Source organism: Podospora anserina, chromosome 4 (assembly GCF_000226545.1).
Source record: "Podospora anserina S mat+ genomic DNA chromosome 4, supercontig 4".
Classification (NCBI taxonomy): Eukaryota; Fungi; Ascomycota; class Sordariomycetes; order Sordariales; family Podosporaceae; genus Podospora; species Podospora anserina.
In genome coordinates this window covers 2,075,954-2,098,660 of record NW_001914850.1, presented here as the reverse complement: position 1 = coordinate 2,098,660, position 22,707 = coordinate 2,075,954, and the positions used below count along the sequence as shown (strand labels likewise).

Here is a 22,707-nt window from a genome sequence, read left to right as displayed (position 1 = left end):
CAATCACAACATGAAAAGGCTTTTCAAATTTGCATATTATTCGTCGCATTCGAAATATTCATACGACCTACTGCCGCCGCTTACTTAGACCTTTGGTGCGCCATATCGGATGAGGTCCGCCGCCTGTGATAAATGTCAGTCGCGAGTTTACCATCTTTGTTTGGATAACACATACCTTTTCGGCAACAGCATACACCGTCTGGCAAGTGTTTGCCCCCGGCAGTGTCGGGATGACACTCGCATCCACGACCCTCAAGTTCTTGACGCCGTACACCTTGAGCTCCTCGTCCACCACACCACCTAGCTCCAACGGCATCATCGCACACGTCCCCGCGGGGTGATACACGCTCGGGCTCAGGGAGCTGCTCAAAAACGTCGCCAGCTGCTCGTCCGTCGTCACGCTCGCGCCGGGGGAGACCTCCCTTCCGCCCCAGTCTTTGGTCTTGGGGTTATCAAGGTAGTACTTCCTCGTGAAGCGGACAATGTCACCCATGATGGTCGCGTCCAGGGGGTTGGCCAGGGCGCGGTAGTCCACCTGCGGCTCGGTGTTGTGCGGGTTGGCCGGGTTGACATTGACCGTTCCCCTGCTCAAGGGGTGGAGGTCGACGAGCAGGCCGCTGGCGGAGCCGCCTTGGAGGACGAGGTTGTAGAAGGCTGTGTTGTTGTTGCTGAGGGCGGAGGCGTAGGAGAGCATCTGGGCGCGGTAGCCGGCTGCGACTGTCGGGTCGGATCCCGTGGGGAGGTAGGCGGCGTGGTTTTGGGCCGCGAGGTCGGCCGAGAGCTTGGCGGAGCGGGGGGAGATGACGGGGAAGGAGAGCCAGGCGGCTGAGTTGCCTGTTGCGATGGAGTTGGGGCCTGTGCGGTTGGCGGCCCAGATTTGGGAGGACCAGGTGGAGAGGGTGCGGTTTGTGCGGAGGTCGTCGGAGGAGGGGCGGGCGGATTGGGGGATGCGGGCGACTGAGGAACGGGAAAGGTTAAGGTTTGTGTTTTGATGGAGGGGGGAACAAGAGGAGAGGGGCCTTACATTGGAACGAGGCGGAGATCATGCCGTGGTCCTGGAAGTTTTGGCCGACGCCGGGGAGGTCGACGATGGTGTCTATGCCAGCTGAGGAGAGAACCTTTTTAGGACCTATCCCGCTCACTTGCAGTACCTGGGGGCTGTGGACACCACCGGCCGCCAGGATGACTTCTTTTCTGGCAGTCACTGTGGTCACCGGAGCGGCGGTGTTCCCCGGTTGGCCTCTTGCTGGTGCCGGGACGAACGAGACGCCAGTGGCTGTCGTGCCGTCAAGTACGATCTTGGTGACTTTGGACTGGGTGACCAAGTGGTAGTTGGCTCTCTTAACGTTGTCATAGTGGCCTGTCTTGGCAAAAGACCGCAGCACCGTCTTGGGATCCATAAAGGTTGGATACCAGTAGACACCCGGCACACCAGACCCGCTGTCACTGGCGATTTCAACGCCCGGTAGACCCTTGAACGCCTCCATCTGAGCCGTCGTGGCTGGGAACTGGTACGAAGGCCAACCGGCATAAACCCCTGAAGTGTTGCCCCAGAAGCTGGTGTCGTACGTAATGTTGGCTGTTCTTGTGATGTCCGCGTTGGGCGGCACAAAGTTGAGAGCCTTCTTGAAGTATGGCAGCAGGCCCTCCCAGGTCCAGTGGGAATTCTTGCCAAAGAAGGCCCCCCAGCGGTCATAGTCTTCTGCGGTCCCACGGATCGTCATCATGGCGTTGACCGCAGAGCTACCGCCCACTACCTTGCCAGCCAGGACTGATATAACACGGTTTCGTAGGTTGACCTGAGGAACAGATCGGATGTCGTACATGAACTGACTGTCGGACATTCCAGAGAATCCGCCTGCGACCGTGGTGAGCGACGCTGCCTCGCCTGTGCATCGTCAGCTTTATATTCGGTAGGACCATCTTCAATGTGGGTTGACGCACTCAGAACTCCGTACTCGATGACGAGAACCGTGGTCTTGCCATCCTCCGTCAGCCTGTCAGCCACTGTAAGACCAGCTGTACCGCCCCCAATGATCACGTAGTCGTATTCATTCTGGACTTGGCGGCCATCAAGGAAGACCTTGGAAGCGCGAAGATGTCTGCTGTACGCCGTTGGCGTCAACGTCAAAATGGCGACAAAAAGACTGGACAGCCGAGCCATGTTAGTCGTTGGAGCTCTCAAAGGTCCTCAGGACCTCCTCACCGGGCTGGGCGGCGGAGGCCTGCGCACTTTTAAGGGATTGGCATGGCATCGGTTAGACGGCCAAGTGCCGAGAGGGTCACTGCTCCGAGCGACAGGCATCGTATAGGCTGAAGAAGTCTTGGGACTGTCAGGTCATTGTTAGCAACAGCGCTGGATAAATATGCAAATGTCACCGCAAGGGGGAAACGCTGTTAAAAGTTGCCAGGTCGGGCCACAGGCGCATTCTCGGATTTATGAACTGTGCAAAGTGTCAGACGAAGCAATATCGAAGCTGGGACATGGCGGTTGTGCCTCTCGTCTGGTGTTTAGCCGCGTCCGTGGAAACACACCGACTGGTCAGTGTGTGCGGGGACCTGATATTAAGCGGAGGATAAGGTGTTGAAGCGGGAATGTGCTGATCTGCAGGTCCCAGCATGAAGCCCGGTCGGTTGCGCGCAGCCAGACGTAGGTAGGGAGGACGACTTGGTCCACTCATCGGCCGAAGTCAAGTGCGCAAAGTATTTACGGTACCTGGGTAGAGGAGAAGTGGGCTTGGACTTTTCTGGCGTTAAACCTTCGAGTTTATGGACCGCCATCTCGTGACAAAAACTGCTACAGAGTCTCATGCGCTCGCCATGAACCCAAAGATGACAGCCAGCCCCAAAACCGGCCCAGTCACCACATTCACCCTCGTCCCTCTATTCTCAACCGCGACAGCAGCATCAGTGACAATATCTGGCCCCGTCACCACTCCTTCTTCCTTCACCCCGCCAGACATGGAGAAAGTGCTCCCGATCTCTCCCCATCTCACATTCGAAAACGTAACCGAGACATCTGGGACCTGTGCCCTAATCAGTGCCGGATCGCCCTCAGTGGCATTACAAGGCCCGTTACTTGGCAGCCCATCAAGCCAGCTCATGAAGTCCCCTTCCGAGTTCCAGAGGCTGAAAACCAAGACCATGCCCCGCGCCAGAGCCTCCCCCATCCCTTTCATGCCGCCAAGTCGGAGGTAGTCAGATGAGTTCTTGGCTGCGCAGAAATCCTCTGTGATAGAGCCCTCGTATGAAATCCCGTCAAATCTCGAGTCAGTCGTCTCGGCTGTGTTGGGGGTAACCTGTCCGTTCTGAATGTAAAGTCTTTTAATCTCACTCAGCTCACCCGCGTCGTTGGTGAGAAATTGGGTGACGATGGTGAACGGGTTTGAACTGTCGATGTCCAGTCCCAGGCCATAGAAAGAAGGGCTCCCGAGGTTGAAGGTGTTGAGCCCGCAGCCGTCTTTGTCGCAGACTCCTGGGGCTCCCTTGCCGCACTCTGCCTCGCTGGAGCAGAGGAATGACCCAGGAGAGGAACAGGTATGGGGAGTAAACGAGTTGGCGCGGGAGTTGGCCTCCCAGATATCCATTTCGTTGCAGCAAGCGCCGGAGGAGTTGAGGTTGGGCTTTTTGATCACAGATCACAAAACCTCGGATTAGTTCTCCACAACAGCAGATTGCCTATCGCAAGCACGTAGACTTACCAGCCCGTTGATCCACGGCGCAGTCCTAAAACACTGCGCATCACAATACCCCGTCCCGTACCCCGCCCCAGCAGGGTTGCTCTCCGACCTGCTCCCGCTCAGGTCCATCTCGGACAGATACACGGCGCTGTTCATCCCGCAGGGCAGTCCCGAAACATCGACATCTACAGCCAACTCCTGGCCCAGCAGCGTCAGAGGTTCGTAATTCTCTCCATCCTCAGCGAGGAGATAGACCCTCGGGCTGACAGCGCGGTATTCAGCTCCGTCAAAGAGGTATTGCCTCAGTGTCACTGCCGAGCCCACAGCAGACACGCCAATTCCGCCGTATTCAATCCCTTCGAGGGCGCAGTTTGCTGCGCACGAAGCTGGATCGTCGGGGTCACAAAGCGAAGGGTTCGAGAGGAAATCGACAGAAGCGCAGGAGACAGAGGGGTCGGAGACGGAGTGGAAGTGGCGGGATAAGGCGTCCGTCACGAGGGAGGTTTGCTTGGTGGTGCAGATGCCCGAGGAGGTGCATTGCTGAGTTGGGAAACGAGGGTGGAGTTCGGGTGTTAGGGTGCCAATTTGTTGGGCGTGGGCAGATGCAGGGGAGAAGAGGAGGAGGATGAAAAAAGGGGCGAAAAGGGGGGTTGCCATGGTGAACTTGGTAGGCTCCACAATAGGTGTAAACAATGGGGTTGGATTTTTGCTTGTCAGGGGGACTGCTTGAAATTTCATGCGAGTCCTCGGATTATTTATTGGGAGCTACTGGGCCTATCTTTTGCGAACCTGCAAATTCGATGCAAACCTGGTGTCGTCCTCAAACATCTTGACTTCCCCCCGCGGATTGATTTACACGATCCGTAACGCAGATTTGGCTAGGTAGTTATACCCGGATTTGCTAGCCTGCGGAAATCAGAGGGTTTCGGAACGAATGCTCAACATAATCTGTCACCTGGAGTTTTGTTGCAATTTGTATAGGCAAAATCCGGCACAACTGCTCCAGGGGCGACGGAGTTGTTTGGGCACACTGAACCCGCGGTCGATCATTGACCCCTGAACTTCGCTATGGCCTCGAAGCAGGATCGCGACATTCGGCATTTGGAGAACACGGAACTTCCTTGGGCAATCTTACCTACTACTTACAAGCCGACTAGTAAGTGGGGTACCTGCACTGCGCGGTTGAGTTCCGTGCAAGGGCAAAAGACCCGGCAAGGTAACGTGTGCTTCAAAAGTCTGTGCAGGTTCAAGGTCAATGACCGGATAACACAATCCCGGATCACGACAGATGCCATCACATCATCACTATTTCAGGGGCTTGGCTAACTTCAGCTTCGTATTAGGGTCTATGAGAGGTAATTATTACACTCTGTCTCGAGAGAAAACCATTGACTGATCCAGACAAAAGCATCACTGGATATGGTGTCGGGTGTTTTCATTTGAGGCTTCAAATGGGTGTTTCGTGTGCTTGTGTGCTCAAACTTTTTGTCCACGGGTACACCGCCCCTCTCCTTGAATGCCATGGTCTCCGGGTAACCCCCGGAGACCATGGCATTCAAATGAATGGTATGTCATCCGTATCCATGTAATCATTGACGCCGTAGCTGATGCAGTGAAGGCCGCCCAACATGGGCGCCGGGTTGGTCCAGGTATTGTCATCGCTGCAGGTCTGCCACTCAAGACCGGGCCAGATGCAGTTGTAAAGGCCGGCAAGTGTGTCGCGCTTGGTGTTGGAGGTGGAACGCTTATCAGGAGGGTTGCAGGGACCGGTCATCACGGGTGTGTCCATCGCAACGCCGGGAAGATGAGTCAACTTTAGGAAAGCATGAATTCCATAGTTTGTGCAAGTCGTGGTGACGCCCCCCAGCTTCCCCATAGGGATGACATCTGACCATTTGTTCGAACTGCACTCCTGCCACTTGTCGCCGGGGGAGATGCAGTTGAATCGTCGTGTCTTGCCGTTGCACTTGCCAGGGCCGGACTGGATCGGGGTAGCGTCCGTGGTTGATAGATCGCGTTCGGAGACATGGCTGCCGACAACACCAGCGTCTTCTGTCAAAAGGGGTATCTTAGCATTCCAGATTGAAGCGACATGGAAACAGAGAAATGAACTTACCGGCGCGAACAGCAATCTTGGTCTCCAAGGTGGTTTTATGGACACCAAATCCCCAGAGAGAAGAGGTAGATTCGGCAGTCCAGGTATTGAGGGGCTCAACGGAGTAGGACTTGGTGGTGGTAGGCAACGCAGTAGTGCGCGGCGCGGTGGAAGACTCGACGGTGCCCCAGATGGGAATTTCAGAGTAAGGCTCGCAGTCAGAAGCCAAAACCCTAAGGCTAACCGCGGCCAGTTGAAAAAACACAGCTTTCAACATGATGATGGCGTCTCTGAAGGAGTGTGGCTTGAGGTTCCGGTTAGAATGGAGAGGGAGATGTAGGAGATGGAGTTGAAACAGAGAGAGACAGAATTCGGGAGATGAGTTCCCTCATATGATTGGTATCACTGGTGGAGTTGTGCAGCCTCAGAAGTACCTGTGTATCGGTGGACTTGAGATCATGGAGAGGAAACCCTGAATTTTGTGGGGTATATCACAGCAAGCTCCCATTTAAAAGAGTACCCATGTGCTCTTGTCACAACATGGCAGAGATTTGTTGGATGAGCCACCCACCCTCTGGTTGCTCTTTAGAGCTTCCTTGTTGGTACATTTCCCCACACTCTTTGTGGCATTTTACCTCGCCTGTAGAGTATTGTTCACACTGTAGACAAAATGGCTGGCACGGCAAAAGTAAGCCATGCCTCAGAAGATAGTTGTAGGCCTTAGAAATACCTAATACGCCTTGAAAAGAACAGCTAATAGGCCTTGAAAACAACTAATTGACCTAAAATAAAAGTACTTTATGTCTCACAAAATAGTTGAGAGACCTAAAAAGATAGTTGAGAGACATAAAACGATATTCAGGAGGTCTACCAACTTTCTTTTGGGGCATGGTTGAGAATACGATATGCGCCAACGTAGTTTTACATTGCTAGTTATGATGGCTTTGACTACTCACTAATTCCTCCGTACCGGGTATCCTGCTTCCTTGCAATGCTATCGCCTCCTTGATCCGTGGAAAATCACTCGTCCCGTCTGTCTACGTTCGAGTGCGATGCCCTAACGACTTTTCCCTTGCGTTTTCCCTTGCGTTTTCCCTTGCGTTTGCCCTTGTCTTTGCCCTTATCCACGATCTTATCCTCGATCTTATCCTCGACCCACTCGCCCACCGCTCTGTCGGTCACAAAAATACCCGCTCGTTGCATGGCCACGGCCCTGGTCTTGCTTTGCTTACAGAGCTTGGCGAGAAGCTCCCATAACGGCGAGTTATCCTGAACGCGCGCCGGCATGTAGTAATGTTGCAGGCCGATCATCTCCAGATCCTTAAATCGACGCCAAGTCATGGCCATGTGGCTTGCCGTGATCCTCGTAAAGAAAAAGTTGGCGGGGATGGGCCAGTCGCAGTTGTGCTCAATGGATTTGAGATTGGGACACCGTTTGACGAGGGCGGTTTGCATCTCGGTGAGGTAGCTCTTGGCGTGATTGGCATTGCCCTCGCAGTGAATAACGATGGCTCGGATGCAACCGGCGCTCCGCTTGCCGACACGATTTACCCAGCATTTGTCGTATGGGCTGGACAGGCCAAACTTGTGCTCTCCGTAAAATAAAGAGAGAACCTCGCCGAATATTTCCTTGTCGGTGCCCAGGGCTAATCCCAAGAAGGCGCCGCTCGTTCCGTTTCTGGGTTGACGCAAGCTATGTGATGGGATCTCGATCTCGGGGATTCGGGGGACGATGGTCCTGTCGGAAACAAGACAATAACGGTAGATCATGTTCCGAATTTCGCCTGGGAGAAGCTTGAAATGGGATGCCGGCGCGCTGGGCACGACCGAGTTGTCGGCGGCTGAGCTGGTTGTGTTGTCGGGCTCCGTGGCAGGAGGACTGGGAGGGAAGGGTGGAAGCGGTTCTTTGTCGACAGCACCATCGCCAACGTCGTCGAAAGGCGCAGAACGGTGGGGAGGGGGCCGCGGATGTGCGCATGCGCTTAGCGTCGCCGGTGGTGCCCGCCATGGCCGTGGCTTTGCGTTTGGTCTCACCCATCGTGTCGTCCCGGTCAGGTTCTTGACATGTCAGTAAAAGGTGAAAACGGCAACGGGAGAGGAAATGATTGTTGGGCGATTCACTCTTGATTTGGCGCAAAGTGAAGTGGCGATTCTTGTCAGCCGTCGACGGTCAAGTAAAGATGGTTGTGGCTGAAGCGAGAGAGGAAAAAAGGGTTTGCTGGGAAGAAAGCGAAGAGGCGGAAAGTCGCGCCTCTGAAAAGCTGTTGGAAGGCGGGGCGGGACAATAAGGTGTTGTCGACGATGGCTCCCATTAACGCCTGTGACCAACTCTCGGCGCACTGGCCGCTCTTTGCTCCGGAGCAGCCCTAGTGGTATGGTTCAGATGTATTATATATCATTTTACAGTTGGCAGATACTAAAGTAATTATCTCCATTCTTCACAGCCCCCTACCCGCTCCTTGCCCAACTGGCGACTGAGGTGTTGGTGTCCTGAACATCCTCCTCTCCATCATGTACCTCTCATGCGAGCTCATAACCTCGCCATCTTCCTCTTTTGCTTCTCTCCCGTAGAGCCTTCCAGCAGAAAATGTGGGCGGCGGGGGAGGAGGTGTCTTGGGATACGAAGAATAGGCGCTGTAAAAGGACAGCCCGTCGGCGTTATGGCTGATGCCCGTGCCGGTGGTGCCGGTGCTGGTGTTCTGCTGTTCGGTAAAATCGGTGGATTGAATCCGGGTGCCGCACTGCTTCTTGCGGCGGCAGCGAAAGATGCAGGAGATGATGAGGGTTATGATTACGAGAGGCACGATGATGGCTGTGATTTGCGCTGCAAGGGAAATTCCGGAGTTGGAGGAGGGGGGCTCAGTGGCTGACGGGGACGGGATGTTGGATATCGTATGAGTTGGATAGGTCGAGAAGGAGGGGGAATTGTTGGGGCTGGGGGTAGGAAACTGCAGAGACGTTGTGGTGCTGGAGGTGTGTGAGTCGCTACTGTGAGAAGAAGTGCTGGTTTGGCTTGTTGTGAGTGAGGTTGATGTTTTCCTGGTAGAGCTCGATGCGCCAGTGTCAGCACAGAAGGGAAGGGGTGTATCGCCGCCGATGCAGGTTTGGCCGTTGGCGCAACAGATGCCGGTGGTGTCGGGGGTGGTGCCAACACATTGGAAGTCGCCGGAGTGGCAGACCCTGACGCAACCTCCTTTGCCGGCGCCGGTTGGGCAGCAAAAGAAGGCCCCGGCTTCAAGGAAACAGGTCTCATCTTTGTTACCTGTGGTGGTGAAAAGAGTCAGCGGTCGGCCATGTTGGCGATAAAGGGAATAAAAGAAAACATACAACACCAGCCTGCTTGGGGGCATGTTGACTCATCCGCCCGGCATATCCCTGCCGCTTGTCGTCGCTGGGGCTGAAGGCTAGTGCTACTTGCGATGGAAGCCGTGGTGCGGGTTACTGAAGGATTGGATGAGAACATTGATGAAGATGATGGGGATGGAGATAATGGCACCAAAGCCTGCCTGGCCGGGCGGAAAAGATATGTAGGAGATTGATCAGACATCTCGCGGCTAGGTACCAGACGCAACAGAGCTCCATCCTCCGAGATCTGAAGGACATACTGCAAGATATATATCGTTCGGTCCACCATACTGTCCCTTACCTCTTGGGCCGATCTATCATGATACCTGGGGGTCTGTGCTCCGCAGCTGGGTTCGTGGCTGATTTTACCGAGACCTGGTGGTCGATCGGCAGGCGGGATGGCTAACTGATCGCCAAAAAGACATGGCAGGATTGGCGAAGAGGGGAACGGGAACTGTTTGTCTCGCAGTATCGGTGATTTGATTTTGTGATGATGTTTCTACTGAAGAGCTTTGACGGCAATGCCAAGCAATCCCAAGCAATTGTGTTTTTGTCAGGATTCCAAGGTCTGTGGTCTTCTGAAATCTCAAGATTGCTCAACTTCAACGGGTGCATATTGTTTGGTTTTGCAGAGGATAGTCTGTGAAATAGTAATGATTTTGTGGCGAGTTGCATTCAGGGGTAAAAGGGGCGTGTTTACTGCGGCAACGATGACAAGATGGAGCGGGGTGACGGGTTTGAATAAGGCCCGTGCACCAGCTTTGACCCACCCAGCGGGTGTCTATTGGCGAGGATCAGCCGAGGGACAGGGATGGTCCAGGACGAGATTTAGCCGCGTGGTGTCACTTCTGGAGTTTGGGGAAAAAAGGACAAGACAAACACGATGCGACGACGACGACGTCTCCCGACCGCGAACTCTTCTTGATCCATTTCTTTCGACGGAGCGACTATCCCAGCATCGTCTTTTGTTTTTGTAACCCGTTCAGCCACGGCCATTCTCTCACTTATGAACCGACCACATTGAGCCTCCCTTTCTGTCGCCCAAGGGCACCCGTTGAAAAAAACCCAGTTCACTGTTTCCCGATCGTTTAGTTTCGTTGCTTTTCTCGACCCCGTTACACTCTTTTTTCGACGCACATACACCACCGAATTAATATAACACCATGGGCAATTGCGCTTCTTGCCTGGGGAGCAGGCGACGAGATGATTATGATGAGGTTGGTGGTTCCTCAGGGCGGCTTTGATGACGTTGCTGGTTTGTGCTAACCATGGCCGAACAGGACGACGAGGCGCAGCATCTCTTTGACGACCCGAACAACCTCCAATACGGCAGTTTTGAACAGCAACAGATGATGGGCCCCGAGGATCCACAGGAGGTTCAAAGAGAGATTGAGGCTCTGCAGAGGGTGGTTGCGCGCACGTCAGAGTATGCACCCCTGGCCCCTACCACCCACCCACCGGCTGACAGATGTGCATGAACAGCAACATGGTCGACATCTATGACATTGCACCAAGCAACCACCGGACGGCGTCGCCTTCTGCGGCTCCAGACAGTCCCGAGATGCCATACGCATATCCCGCCGCTGCCCCCGACGCCAACCTGGTCCGCTATCACAACCTCCTCTCCAAACTCTCGTCACACGACGACCTGGCTGCTGTGGCACGAGTCGATTGGGGCACCCCCGACGACGACACCATCGAGATGCAGCAAAACACCGCTATACCCATCAAGCTCGAGGGAGCCACGGAACCTCTTGTTGGCAACTTTGCTGATGCTGCAGCTGCGATGCGCTGAGGGAGGCATATACAACATGAGTTTGAAGCTTCCGCCGTAACCGCCACTACACCCTTACGAGATCTCCCATGCGGTGGTCCAGGAAGGAACCGAGAAGGAATCCCGGTTGATCTGCTCCGGCCTTGGGCCGTACTTTGGAGGGGGCGCCTCGCACCTGCTGACCTGCACTTGCTGGCATGCCTCGTCCAACCCGCCGGTGTGCAGCTGTTCTCCCTCCCCCCTTCCCTTCTCCTTCCCCACCTCCCTCCTTTCACTTCATGTGGGGTTGCCGCTTGTCATCAAGGCTGGAAATGGTGTGTGGGTGGATGTGTGTCATGGGGCCAAGGGGGATGTGAGAGTGGGATGGGAGGTAAAACGTGGCACCGTGGGACGGCCCGTTTTTTGTAACGATTTGATACCCATGGAGGCCGGAGATGGCGCTTTCCATATTTGTCTTTGTTTCATTATTGATCACGCTCGGTAGGGCTGGAGACGGAGACTACAAAGTAGCTCCCAAGAAACGGTCGACGCGAGAGAAAAAAACATGGTATGGGCGTTTAAAACAAAAGGACGCGCTATTGCCGCCAGACACTGAATTCTACAATCATAAGCAAAGCTTCTTTTCTGTCAGGCTCCTTGTGACTGGTCCAGCTCACCCTTTCCCCTGGTGCCCCCATGACACGCAGCCAATCGGACAGATATTCGGCGAGAGGGTGGGAAACGCTGTCGGTTTAGTTTCCTCAACCCCCACCACACCCGCCATCGACAGGCACACGCACCAAGAAAACGACCGACTCGACAGGAAGCCTCATGATCCATTTAGCGGCGGCCACGTGCGTACATGCTTAGGGCTTTTTGTGCTGGTCATGTTGCTTCACGGTGGAGTCTTGCTAGATATAAGAACCCACAACCAGCACCAGCACAGCAAGCAACGCCAACATGCACGTCTATTCTCTTCTTTTTTGCCACCATGGATCCCAAGTCACCAACACCCCTAGCCACCGTTCCGCCATCCATCGGTCAGCCAAGCTGTCTTGTCGTACCGTTGCCGAGCGCGGGGGTGAGTGTGGGAAGTGGACATGCCACAGCTTGGCGGCCGGATACTATCTGTCATTCATAGGGCTTTTTCTTCTCTATAGCTCCGCCCCTTCCGGAGAGCGGCTCGCCCTGCCCACACCCACAATGCTAACCGATGTAGGCTCATTGCGGAAGTACATCAGACGTCCTGCGTGAATACCTGCTGGGGATGGGAAGCATCCAACACGTTCAACAGAGGGCAGATCCCTGACGACAACGCAACATCGAAAACGAAAGAGTATGCATGATAAGCACCACCATCACGACCCCGACTCCGACCGCCCGCCCCAAAAGCGGGAGTCTGTGCGTGATTCGGTCGTCATGTCATGGAAGACGAGAGGGACAACCAGCGAGGAAAAAGCATGGCAGTGGGGTCATGGCTGGCATGTGTTTACGGTGTGGCATGGCCGACTCATTGGGCCGCCTCTGCAAGAACTGCAGATGGCTATCGGGGCAAAAGGGGGGCCAGGGTCCGTTGCAACGATTGGAGAAGAGGGCAGCGGAAGCGAGAGGGACAAGAAACAAGACGCCCTCAGCCCACAGGAAGCAAGTATGGGAAGGAGAAAAGCACGTCACATCGGTTCTCTCTCACTCACTCTCTCTCTCTTGATCTCTCGATCTCTCGATCTCTCGCTCTCAGCTACCTAGCCTACCACGTGCCTACCGAACTAAACCGCGCGTGCCGTTCCACGTTCAAAGATGTCTCAAACCTGCCATGCCATGCCACGCCCAACCATTCCATCTTGTCGATTCCTGATGCCCAAGCCCGATGTTCACCACCGTTATCCATCATCACATCACATCTTCCCCAGGTTCTGCTTTCCAGAATTCCCAGGCTGTTTCGGAACGGCAAATGGGTGTGTTGGCCGTTGCTCGCAGGAAAAGAGGTAAAAAGAAAAAGAGAAAAAGCAAATTACACACACCTTCCACCACCGCCGCCGCCACCACCAGAAAATTGTCCGAGAAAAAGCAAATAAAAACGAGTATTCGTCCCCTATCCGAGCCGTCCCTTTTCGGCACCACGACGAGAACTCCCACCAGCAGGCCGTTTTCTCACCGTGAAACAAGCAGCTGTTCTTTCCCCGTCCTCTGCCACCAGATCTAGATCCCCTCACCTTGCCGTTGAGAGGAGAAGAGAAACGGCAGATGTGCCTCTTATTCATCCCCCCCCCCCCCTCCCCCCCCAATTCTTCAAATTCTTCTTGTTCTCGCCAGGTCCACCTGCCATATTTCGCACCCGGCTACAAGAGTACCTACTACCTACGTGACCAGGGGCTAGATTTCTTCCAGAACATTTTCCTTTCCCACAGGTCCACTCCCCCCCCGCGTCAACTCAGTCACCCACACAGTCTCCACCCCTTCCACCTCGCTACGGCATCTGACATCTCATCTTGACCCCGCCCTAGATGGAGAGGGGGGGTGTGGGTGTAAAGAGTGAGAGAAGAAGCAGAAAAAAAAAACCTTGACGGGTGTGTGATCTGTTTCGAGACTGCCGATGGCTGCCGATGCTAGTCTCCCCCTTTCCCACCTCATCCCCTCCCCCGCCCCGCCCTCGTCCCTTGCCTTTTGCCTGCCTGAGCAAAATGTAATGTGATGTATAGTACCTGTGTGTGCTAAACTTTCTCTCCTCCTAGCGAGGGGTGAGTGGGTGGGAGAGCAAAAACGGGGAGTGATCCCACTGGTTCTGTGGCCCCCTTCTCCACCCACCCAACACACACAACCTCTGTGTGTGTGTGTGTGTGGTGCGTGAGAGAGAGGAGTAAACGGGTCTTTACCAGAAGATCTTGCACACTGAAGAAAGGGTTGCGGATCCGGTAGTTGTCCCCCCCCCCCCCTCCTTCCCCTCCCTTTCCCTCTTACACCTGCCATGCTCAGGGTCATCTTCAAGTGTGCCAGAGGGAAGGGGGGCTGAAAAGAAACACAAAATAAGTGATATTTCGTTACTGTTATACGTAAAGCGCTTTTTCGTCTTGCTTCTCTGTGACATCTTTTAACATTTAACAATGAAAGAGCCGTCCATGCCGATTCTCGGCCTGCCAGCCATGTGGTAGTTCCCACCACCACATAACTCTCCAAGCCTTCCGCTCCCCCTCCCTCCCCAAGTTTGACCAATAATCACAGGACGTCCCATTGTGTGTCGTGAAACCCAAGCCGGACGTAAAAAACTTGAAACTCCCCTGCCTGAAGGATGAGAAAAAAAAAAGAACAACAAAAGCTGGCGCATGCTCTGTCACCCAGTGGTGACCAGTGCCCTGGTTTTCAAAGAGCCAATATTCCAACAAGATGACGAACCGTACCTAACAAGAGAAAACGTGACAAAGACAGAAGTGAACAAGTAAAAATGTACAAACGGCAGCAGAGGGCAAGTCTTCTCGCCCAATATTTCCTCCTCCCATCATCGGTTCCGGTCCCACCAGTCATGGCCAGGCTCCGGCGGTATCCGATATGCATCTATTCCCGCACCCACAACTCTGTCTGGTGGTCGTTTTTTCCCTCTTGGTTCTTGTCTCCCCCTCCTTCTCCTCTACCCTGTGCTGCCTGATGTTGTTTCCTTGCCGACGCTGTGGGATTCGCGCCTCCGGAAGGGCTTGCATCTGTGGCTTGATGGGGGGCTGTTCCGTGTTCCCCATTTCCCCCCCGACTCCACAGCGTTTCTCTCTAAAAAAAAAAAAAAAAAAAGAACCCTTCATGCAGTAAGAAAAAGAAAGTAAAAGAAAATCGGTAAGAATAAAAAGAAAAAGAAATGACGAAAAAAAAAAGTAAACAAAAATGAGATGTTCCTCAGCCCAGGAAATTTCTTTTTGTCTTGACCCGCCTACCCGTCCGCCGCCAGCCCTTCTTCTTCCCTCCTTCTACAACACACAAAACGCACATGGTTTTTGCCTCTCATGTTTCTCTTTTCGTCTCGATAAAAGCAACCAACGAAATTGGACGACCCGTCTGCATATGCTGTCAGCATTCTGTTTCCTGCTCGCGCTCACCCTCCTCGCCTCGTCTCGTTTCCTTCCTCCATCTTGGTAAGGTAAGGTAGATGAGCATAGGAAGAAGGTAGGGTAGGACACAAACCTTTTTTCTTCCTTTGTTCCTCCTTCCCATCGTCATATCACAACGTCCTCTCCCTCTCCACATGGTTTGCGAGCAGTTCGTTGATCTGGAGTTGGATGTCGTTCACATCCCGCATCGTCTTCTCGATGGTGGCCCTCCTGTTGCCTTCGCGCTGCCACCTCTGGATGTCGTTCAACATCTTGTCGATCCTCCTCTCCTTCTTGCACTTTTGCTCACAAATCTTGCACGGGCCCTGGGCGGGCTGCCAGCTGTAGACGAGCTTCAGTCCGCACGTCTCGCCGGTGCGGTACTCCTTCTCGCATTGCTGGCGGAAGGTACCCCACTTCCAGTAGCCACAGTTCCAGCGGGTTTGTTCAAAGTAGCACATCTTGTTGGGCAAAGGGGTAAGGTAGGCAGTGCGGTAAGGGTCTCGACGACAGTGTGTCTGTCGTGTGGGCCGAGGCAGTGTTGTGATTGGTGTGCTGGGCCAGACGGCAGAAGACTGTATTCAGACAGGGCTTCATGTCAGCGACAGATATCCACCGTTTAACCTTCTCACTCAGCAGCATCCGGAGCGACCTGCAGGGCTTGGGTCCCACAACATCGTTCATGGTGTCCTTACTGTTTTTGAGAAAAGGGGGCGGCCGAGAGCAAGACTGGATGCACTTACTGACTTGATGGTCGAGGCCGGCTGCTGTGGGCAGGCAGATGCTTGTAAAGCTCGTCCACTCTTTTCCTTTGTCGAGGAGCCAATGATGATGTTGTTGGAGTTCTGGGTAGCAGGCTGACCAAGATGTCGATGTATGGGGTTCTTGTTGACGGTATATCCTGAAAGTTGGAGAAAGAGAAAAGCGCCCTTCAGGTAGAGACGGTGAAGGATATCGGCACCTTACTTATACTTGTGAGAGCCATCATCTCCTTCTTCTGTTACCCTTTCCCATGGTGGCAGGGCCCTTGTCGTCGACTACACAACAGTAGGCCATGCATCAAGCGGTGTTAGGTACCCGGGGGTTCCTTGATGGAGCGTGGTAAGGGCGATGGAGTCCTTTTTCGTCCATCTCATCTCCTGGGGACTGTCCTGGTACATGTTGTTGCCCCCGGCTCCCCGTCTGCCATCCCCCCGCGTCGTCAAGTCACGTTTGCGATCACACGTTGAGCTATCAAGGGAGAGTGTCCCTCTGTCTGCCCTGGGGGTGTGTGGTGGTACCCTTGCCGGCAAATTAGCCCGTTTCCTGGCCCGCGCAGGTCCCTCTGTGGCCGGACTGGCCTTCATAGGAGCCACGTTGTTCATGGCTCAATAACCACGGTTGAGCACCATGGATTCCCCACCGCGCCATGAACTCACAATTTGACATGAGCAAGCCGTGGTGGCCAAAAGCCAGCCCCTTGGCGTTCTTGTACTCTTGTATTGGCCCGAGACCGGTTGGCCATTCTCTGGTTGCTTCACCACATACCCAGCCTCGCTGGCCATTTTTTCCTCCTTCTTTTTCTTTTCTTTTCCACCTTTCCAACAGAGCTTCCGCTCAGTACTCCCTGCATAACGCACGGCCAACCCCTGCGAGTGATGGTTCATTGTCTTGCGACCTGGCAGCAGGGGGGGATCAGAACCCAATGTCCACGACGACCCCTGTGAGGCCCTAGAGGTGTTGTCCTCTTGTCTCTGGCACTTACAACAGCATCACTAGCGCCGGTTCTTGGGTCGCTATGGTGTGTGTGCCGAGAAGAGGATCTTCCCGTGTGAACTTGCGGACGCCGTCCAGGCCCCTTCCGGATCGGCCCACCTAGCAGCCATTGTCGGGCTAGGCTGGGTCGAAGTGGCCACGGCCATGGCCCAGGGCCGGGACCACCGCCAAAACAGAAACAACAAGTCTTTTAGCCTCCCTCTATCAGCGTCATCATATTCCGTACCTGGCAGGGGGTGTGCGTGCGGAAACTTCTCGCTCATGAGGAGAGGGGTGTGTCAAGAGAACCATTGTCGGGCCGCTTGATATCCAGTATGTTGCAGATAGATTTCTTCCTCGGCATGGACGTGTTCTCAAAGATACTCACACGATATATTGGGTGAAGCCACAGTTCGTATGCCGTGGCTGAGACAGCAAAACGGTGGACTTGAACCAGTGTTTGAGGACACCCCCTGTCGAGAGCTCTTGCATCCATTCCGGAAGCTGATTGGATTCCGGCTTTCCTGATGGTCTCACCCATCAAGCCCGACGGCTCGGAACAGAGCATTGTGGTGGTGAGAGTGCTGACGGCGCCGTTCAGCTTGCATTTGACTTCAGTCACAGTACTGCCAGAGCAAGCAGGCTCTCCCACCACGAGGATTAAGTGCCGAGCCAAAGAATTGTGCCGGGGTTAAGGCCTGAATGAAACCCTGGGGGACAAGATCGTGTGATCTGTGGCCTAAATCACATCTGCAACAATCATGTAGCTCCGAGAGATAGCCGTCTCTGATGGAGCCTTCCGTGCGCTCTTGTCAGTCCCAGCTATACGTAGACTCGGAGGCTGTGACCGACACTCCGCTCTCTCGATGGCTACCCCTGAGTGAAGTCTCGCATGACAATGTCCTCACATGAACTAGAGTCTCATTCCCAAGAGGTGACGACCCACTGCCGGGCCGAGTCCACGCTGTTGAGTCCCCATGACAAATATCAGCAGAATACTGTTCCAGACGCGGCCTACTCGAATGTGTGGAGTGGTTGGAGGCTTCTCAAAGCGACGTGGCGAGTCCTGAATAGCCAACCATCACGATCTGCGTTGTATTTTTTGTTTTTGCTTTGATCTAGCCTTATCACATAGCAGGTGCGGTACGAGGCGAAGGTTCTGAAATACTCGCCGAACTATATGTCGCTTGCAAGGTTCATACTAGCCTCTTGCTCGTGATGTGATCCGGATGACCGAGGAAGCTCCTGATGGAAAAACAAGACGACGGCAAAGTGACATGACGCAAGGCGGCCGCTCGGCTCCTCCAGTCGGTTCTGCACGACGACCAGACGGGAAGGAAGATGGGACACGATCAGCAGGAGATCAAAACGAAACGGCCAGATACGAGGCCGAGATGGAAAAGGGCCCCGGATACAGGAAACATGTCCTGGTGGGAGGCCTTGAGATCCTTCAGGCTGATGGCACTTTGTCGACCCTGGGCGGAACGGGACGGAATTTGGTGATTAGGCTCCTGAGGGTGGCCGCCAGGACCGGCCGTCTCCATGATGGGGGCGGTGACTTACACTTCACCTTGCTTCCAGTGGAGTGATCAAGCAGGATCATCACAGGGCAGTGCAGACTGCTGATGGCGTCGCACTCCAGGGATATACATTACAATATCCGGGTCTCCTTCCGGACCAGCCGCCCGTGCCTTGCTGCCGTGGCCTGCAAAGAAAGATGGGATCGCATTGAGAGACAGTGTGGGTGAAGCTTGGATCGTCTAGTTTAATATACCGACAGCACTGAACAACAGCAAGTCAACAACAGGTTGGCTGACACCCGCCTCCCCGCTCGACAGTGAAGCAAGCTGGATGATGATCCGGTGCCGTTACGCCGAGCGTCAACCAGAATGGGTTTGAAATTCGGAGAGCTAAAGTGAAGGCCGGCGTCATGATGAATCAAAGCTGCTATGTGGTCCTCTTGGGGCCGGCCAGGCAGGCCGAGATGGGGAACGCCAGGGTGAGAGACAGGGGTTCGGCGATCAGGTTGGAATGCTTGCGAGAGACAAAGACTGGCTGGCCCTGAACTTTCCAAGCGGTTGAGAGCAAAGAGATCTGCAATGATTTACCATCACTTCTCATCAAGACATTCAAGACACCTGGGCTCTTTACAGCGCAGACATTTCTAAGGCCGGACGGTCATCGCTTGGGCTGAGCCGGGAGCGGGCCGTCCCCGGTCCCCGCCGGCGTGGATGTTCCTTGCTCCGACAGAAGAACAGAAGTTGACCAGGAGCTATCAAGATGACCTCGGCTCATCATGTAGGTAGAAGCAGACTGCAAGCGTGGCATATATGTGTGGTGTTCTGCATGGCCCTGGCCTCGTCCTCGCGAATCGTGTGTCAAACTGGTGTTGCAGAAGCGTCCTCCAAACGATACTACGGGTAAACGATATATGAGGTTGTAGGTTTGTGTGTGGTTTTTACATGGTAAACTCCCACTAAAGCGGCCTGAAGCGATCGAGTAAAATCCATCGACAGGGATCCGGCGGGTCACTTCTCGGGAGCAACGGGTGACGGAGAGACTTTGTTTTGGAACAGCCTCATTGAGATAAGTCGTGGCATCCCATTGGCTGGCCCTATTTGGGGGCTAACTGGGGTTTGGGGTTGGCGGGTTTGGAGAAACCGAAAAGCGGGCCGCATCCTTTCCCCGTTGATAGACGACCGAGCATTTGGTCAAGACTTGAGAGTGATGTTCGAACTTTGACCTTGAGAGGGTTACTGAGGGTCCAAGACAGAGGATGGGATGAGTGCTGGCAGTGACATCAGCCGATCAAGCTCTCTCTCCCCTCTTGATGCCGGCCGGGTCTGCGGAGTCATAATTCGCGTTCCTGAAAAGGCAACAATGGAAAGTGATAAGCAGCCCGTGGCCGCAGACTGGGAGGCCAACCCCGCGCACTTTACACGTCACTGGCCGCGATCTGGCCGAGATGATGGAGTGAAGCTGTTGTTATTGTTGTTGTTTTCTTATCCCCCCTTAGGATGAGCTAGATATCAGCGTTAGCTCCCTCTTTCATCAGAACGAAAATGTGAGATGTGACGGACCTGGACCCGAGAAGCAAGGCGCTTGCAGGGCAAAGACAACAGACATGAGGTGGTGGAGCTCAGTCCAAGTATGCCAGGCTGGGCTCGCATTGCAGTGTCGTGTCGACGTGGGCAAGATACCCCTGACCCTGTAGGAATGCACCTCCAGACGTCCGGTGGCTTTCCCCTGCGCTGGCGTATGTGGAAGACGCAGGAGAGCTCAGGCACATCATCCCAAGATCAGTAGACCGGATGCCCACCGCCGCAACGTTGCATCCGCGATCATCGAGGATCCGGGGCCGTGGAGAGAATCTGCTGAAGAAGAAATTTTGAGATTGAATCGAGTTACCGAGTGTAAAGATGAGGGGCAACCTGGAAGCATCTGTTGACATTGACTGTTGCTGCTGTTACTACTGCTACTGCGACCCCGCCATGTCTTAGATACCTTAGCTCTTATCGCTTATCGATAGCCGCCAATGCCCCGCGCCGTAGCGCCCTGGGAGGCCCAACATGGCATCATGTTCCGACTCTCTAGACTTTCAGACTCTAAAGTCATGGGCAGGGCAACGGCGGAAAAGCGCTCATGAGCAGGCCGAGAGGGCTTAAGATGGCCTTTAATGGCCTTGAATGGCCTTGAATGACCTGTGATGGCCACGAGATGCCTGATGAGGACTGGCTCTGATGATGTGTACAAAGAAGACGATGTACCTTACTGTACATCGAAAGACAACCCCTGCATTGTCCAACGTCCGTGCCTCGTGCCTCGCCCTTGCGTCCCCTTTGCGTAACGGGATGCCAACAACAGATGACCAGCCTGTGTCAAGTGTGACGACGCACGTCTCATGTCACAGCCCAACAACTTGGGAATCTCGACTTCAACGACATCCTCGCTTTCGCTCAACTTTGCCACGACTTGACGACACTGACTGAACTCGCCTAGCTACCGCTTCTGGCACGCATCCGACACCGAGTGGCGGTTTCTTTCTTCCTCCTCACCCCCTCCAGGGTTCGTGATCCCGCGTCCCTTGGACCGCCGACTGAGCACAGCAGCAGAAGGAGCCCGCTCTCTTTTGCTGGTCGCATCGGCACCGACCTATCCGGGCAGCCCGCGCGCTTTTTGCTTGACGCGATCTTGTTTAGCCGCACAGCTCAGGGAGGGGAACGGCCATCGAGCCTTGTTGCTGCGCTGCCTGGCTTTTGCGACCCCCTCTTTGCGCCTATGGTACGGCAAAATCAGAAGAGACATCCGCGATAGGCGACTGGGAGATATAGGAGTCCATCAACTGCTATACCGGACACGACACGACACGATACAACACAACACAACACACCAGCGCCAGATCATCTAGTTCCAAGGGAACCGTCAACGCACCTCGCCGCTTTGAGAAAGGAGGAAAAGGCACCATGGCGTCATTGCCAGCAAATGTCCTAGGGAGAGGCGCACATGATGGCATGCTCCCCGAGCACCATCACTATCTGAAGCCGGATACGCAGAGTGAAGGGGGTGGTCTAGACCCTTTTGTTGTTGTTGCCACCAGCCAGCTTGCCGAGAAGACAAGTCAATTGACACTATCGACGCCTAGAAGCGAGGAATTGGGGTCTGGAACCAAAGACGGCAATCCTTCCGTGACGCACCTTGGCCATGGCAATATGGGGAGCAACGGCTTCTTGCCGGATGGACAGGTGGATGATGATACCTCTTCTTGCTGTCCCATGGTTGAATTCTCGCAGCTGCCAAACGAGGTGCTCCTCCATATCCTGAGTTATCTCGAAGTCTGTGACTTGTTGGCAACCTCCAGGGTGGGTTGAAACCCCTTTCTTCACCATCTGTTGTTGTGGCTATCCGCCCCTTATCGCCCATTGCTCCTTCCCCGTACACCTAGCTCCTTCCTTCCCTGGTGTGCTTTCCCTCGTGGCTCCTTCCCTTCATAGCTCCTTCCGCCATGATTCTCCCCCCCCCACAGCTCTTTCCCTCACAGCTCTTTCCCTGCCGCTCCTTCCCACAACTGTCTGCCGCTCCTTCCAATCACCGTTCCTTCCTGTCAAAGTTTCTCCCAATCTGCACCAATCATCCATTTACCACATTCCCACATTACCCCTTTTACCACAATAACACATTCCCACATTCCCACCTCCCTGGGCCCCATCTCAACCGCAACTTTACTAACCCCGTCCCCCCTTTTCACAGACCTCCCACCACCTCCGCACCCTCTCCCTCTCACCCCACCTCCACCGCCTCCGCCTCCGCCGCGCCCGCACCACCCTCCCGACCCAGCTCGCCTCGCCCTCCCGCCCGACCCTGACCGACCTCATCCGCCGCTCCATCTTCCTCACCAACACCACCATCGTCTCCCGCCGCCTCGCCCGCTCCTTTGTCTCCATCCGCCTCTCCCGCCAGCTCGCCGCCCGGCCGCCTCCAGAAGTGCTGGTGGAGCGGTGCGTCCTGCCGGCCGAGTGCCTACCCGGTAAGAAGGCCGCCGTTGCCCCCGCGTTGGTCGCGAGGAAGAGGGCGGTGGAGAGGGAGAGGGTGAAGGATAGGCTGAGGGGGTTTGTGGGGACTGTTTGGGGGGGCAAGGTGAGGGAAAAGGAGGAGGGTGTCAAAAAGTGGGAGGAGAGGAGTGGGGTGGGGAGGGTTTGGAGGTTGAGGAGGTTTTGGGAGGGGGTTAGTAAGGAGCAGGGGTGAGTGAGGTAAGAGGCTGATATCTTCTTTACTTTGTTTGCGTGCGTTGGTTGGTTGGAAAAGGGGGGGAAGGGCTTGGAATCGGTTTGTTTGCTTGCTGACACTGAACCGACTGGGATTTGGGCTTGTATACCTCTTGGACATTGCGGATTGGGATATGGTTTGTACTTCGTGGTGGGTTTTCTGGCGTTCTGTTTTCTGCTGACATTGTTTGTTCCGGTTTTCTCTCATCAAGGCAACATAGCACAGAGGTTTGTTTGGTTTGTTTGTGCTGCTTTTTGACATTAGGTA

General features: G+C 54.6%; 8 protein-coding genes across 8 annotated transcripts; 2 read left to right on the top strand and 6 right to left on the bottom strand.

Moving 5' to 3' along the window:
- Nucleotides 1–67: 67 nt before the first annotated feature.
- Nucleotides 68–2,164, bottom strand: PODANS_4_5130 (uncharacterized protein; the record flags this gene model as incomplete). The annotated part of the gene is made up of 3 exons (XM_001906310.1): nucleotides 68–957; nucleotides 1,025–1,879; nucleotides 1,945–2,164. The coding sequence occupies 3 exons, from the start codon at nucleotides 2,162–2,164 to the stop codon at nucleotides 68–70; spliced, it is 1,965 nt and encodes a 654-aa protein (XP_001906345.1).
- A 643-nt stretch (nucleotides 2,165–2,807) lies between these two features.
- On the bottom strand, nucleotides 2,808–4,337 carry PODANS_4_5140 (uncharacterized protein; the record flags this gene model as incomplete). The annotated part of the gene is made up of 2 exons (XM_001906309.1): nucleotides 2,808–3,623; nucleotides 3,702–4,337. 2 exons carry the CDS (start codon nucleotides 4,335–4,337, stop codon nucleotides 2,808–2,810), a joined length of 1,452 nt encoding a protein of 483 aa, XP_001906344.1.
- Nucleotides 4,338–5,235: 898 nt separating this feature from the next.
- On the bottom strand, nucleotides 5,236–6,052 carry PODANS_4_5145 (uncharacterized protein; the record flags this gene model as incomplete). The annotated part of the gene is made up of 2 exons (XM_001906308.1): nucleotides 5,236–5,729; nucleotides 5,797–6,052. 2 exons carry the CDS (start codon nucleotides 6,050–6,052, stop codon nucleotides 5,236–5,238), a joined length of 750 nt encoding a protein of 249 aa, XP_001906343.1.
- Nucleotides 6,053–6,795: 743 nt separating this feature from the next.
- Nucleotides 6,796–7,813, bottom strand: PODANS_4_5148 (uncharacterized protein; the record flags this gene model as incomplete). Its single annotated transcript, XM_001906307.1, has 2 exons — nucleotides 6,796–7,654; nucleotides 7,695–7,813. The coding sequence occupies 2 exons, from the start codon at nucleotides 7,811–7,813 to the stop codon at nucleotides 6,796–6,798; spliced, it is 978 nt and encodes a 325-aa protein (XP_001906342.1).
- A 400-nt stretch (nucleotides 7,814–8,213) lies between these two features.
- Nucleotides 8,214–9,409, bottom strand: PODANS_4_5150 (uncharacterized protein; the record flags this gene model as incomplete). The annotated part of the gene is made up of 2 exons (XM_001906306.1): nucleotides 8,214–9,037; nucleotides 9,103–9,409. The coding sequence occupies 2 exons, from the start codon at nucleotides 9,407–9,409 to the stop codon at nucleotides 8,214–8,216; spliced, it is 1,131 nt and encodes a 376-aa protein (XP_001906341.1).
- An 874-nt stretch (nucleotides 9,410–10,283) lies between these two features.
- Nucleotides 10,284–10,915, top strand: PODANS_4_5160 (uncharacterized protein; the record flags this gene model as incomplete). Its single annotated transcript, XM_001906305.1, has 3 exons — nucleotides 10,284–10,337; nucleotides 10,401–10,546; nucleotides 10,603–10,915. The coding sequence occupies 3 exons, from the start codon at nucleotides 10,284–10,286 to the stop codon at nucleotides 10,913–10,915; spliced, it is 513 nt and encodes a 170-aa protein (XP_001906340.1).
- Nucleotides 10,916–15,074: 4,159 nt separating this feature from the next.
- On the bottom strand, nucleotides 15,075–15,404 carry PODANS_4_5170 (uncharacterized protein; the record flags this gene model as incomplete). Its single annotated transcript, XM_001906304.1, has 1 exon — nucleotides 15,075–15,404. One exon carries the CDS (start codon nucleotides 15,402–15,404, stop codon nucleotides 15,075–15,077), a length of 330 nt encoding a protein of 109 aa, XP_001906339.1.
- Nucleotides 15,405–21,903: 6,499 nt separating this feature from the next.
- Nucleotides 21,904–22,419, top strand: PODANS_4_5180 (uncharacterized protein; the record flags this gene model as incomplete). Its single annotated transcript, XM_001906303.1, has 1 exon — nucleotides 21,904–22,419. A coding segment is annotated over one exon (516 nt), but the record flags the coding sequence as incomplete, so codon positions are not given.
- Nucleotides 22,420–22,707: the final 288 nt, after the last annotated feature.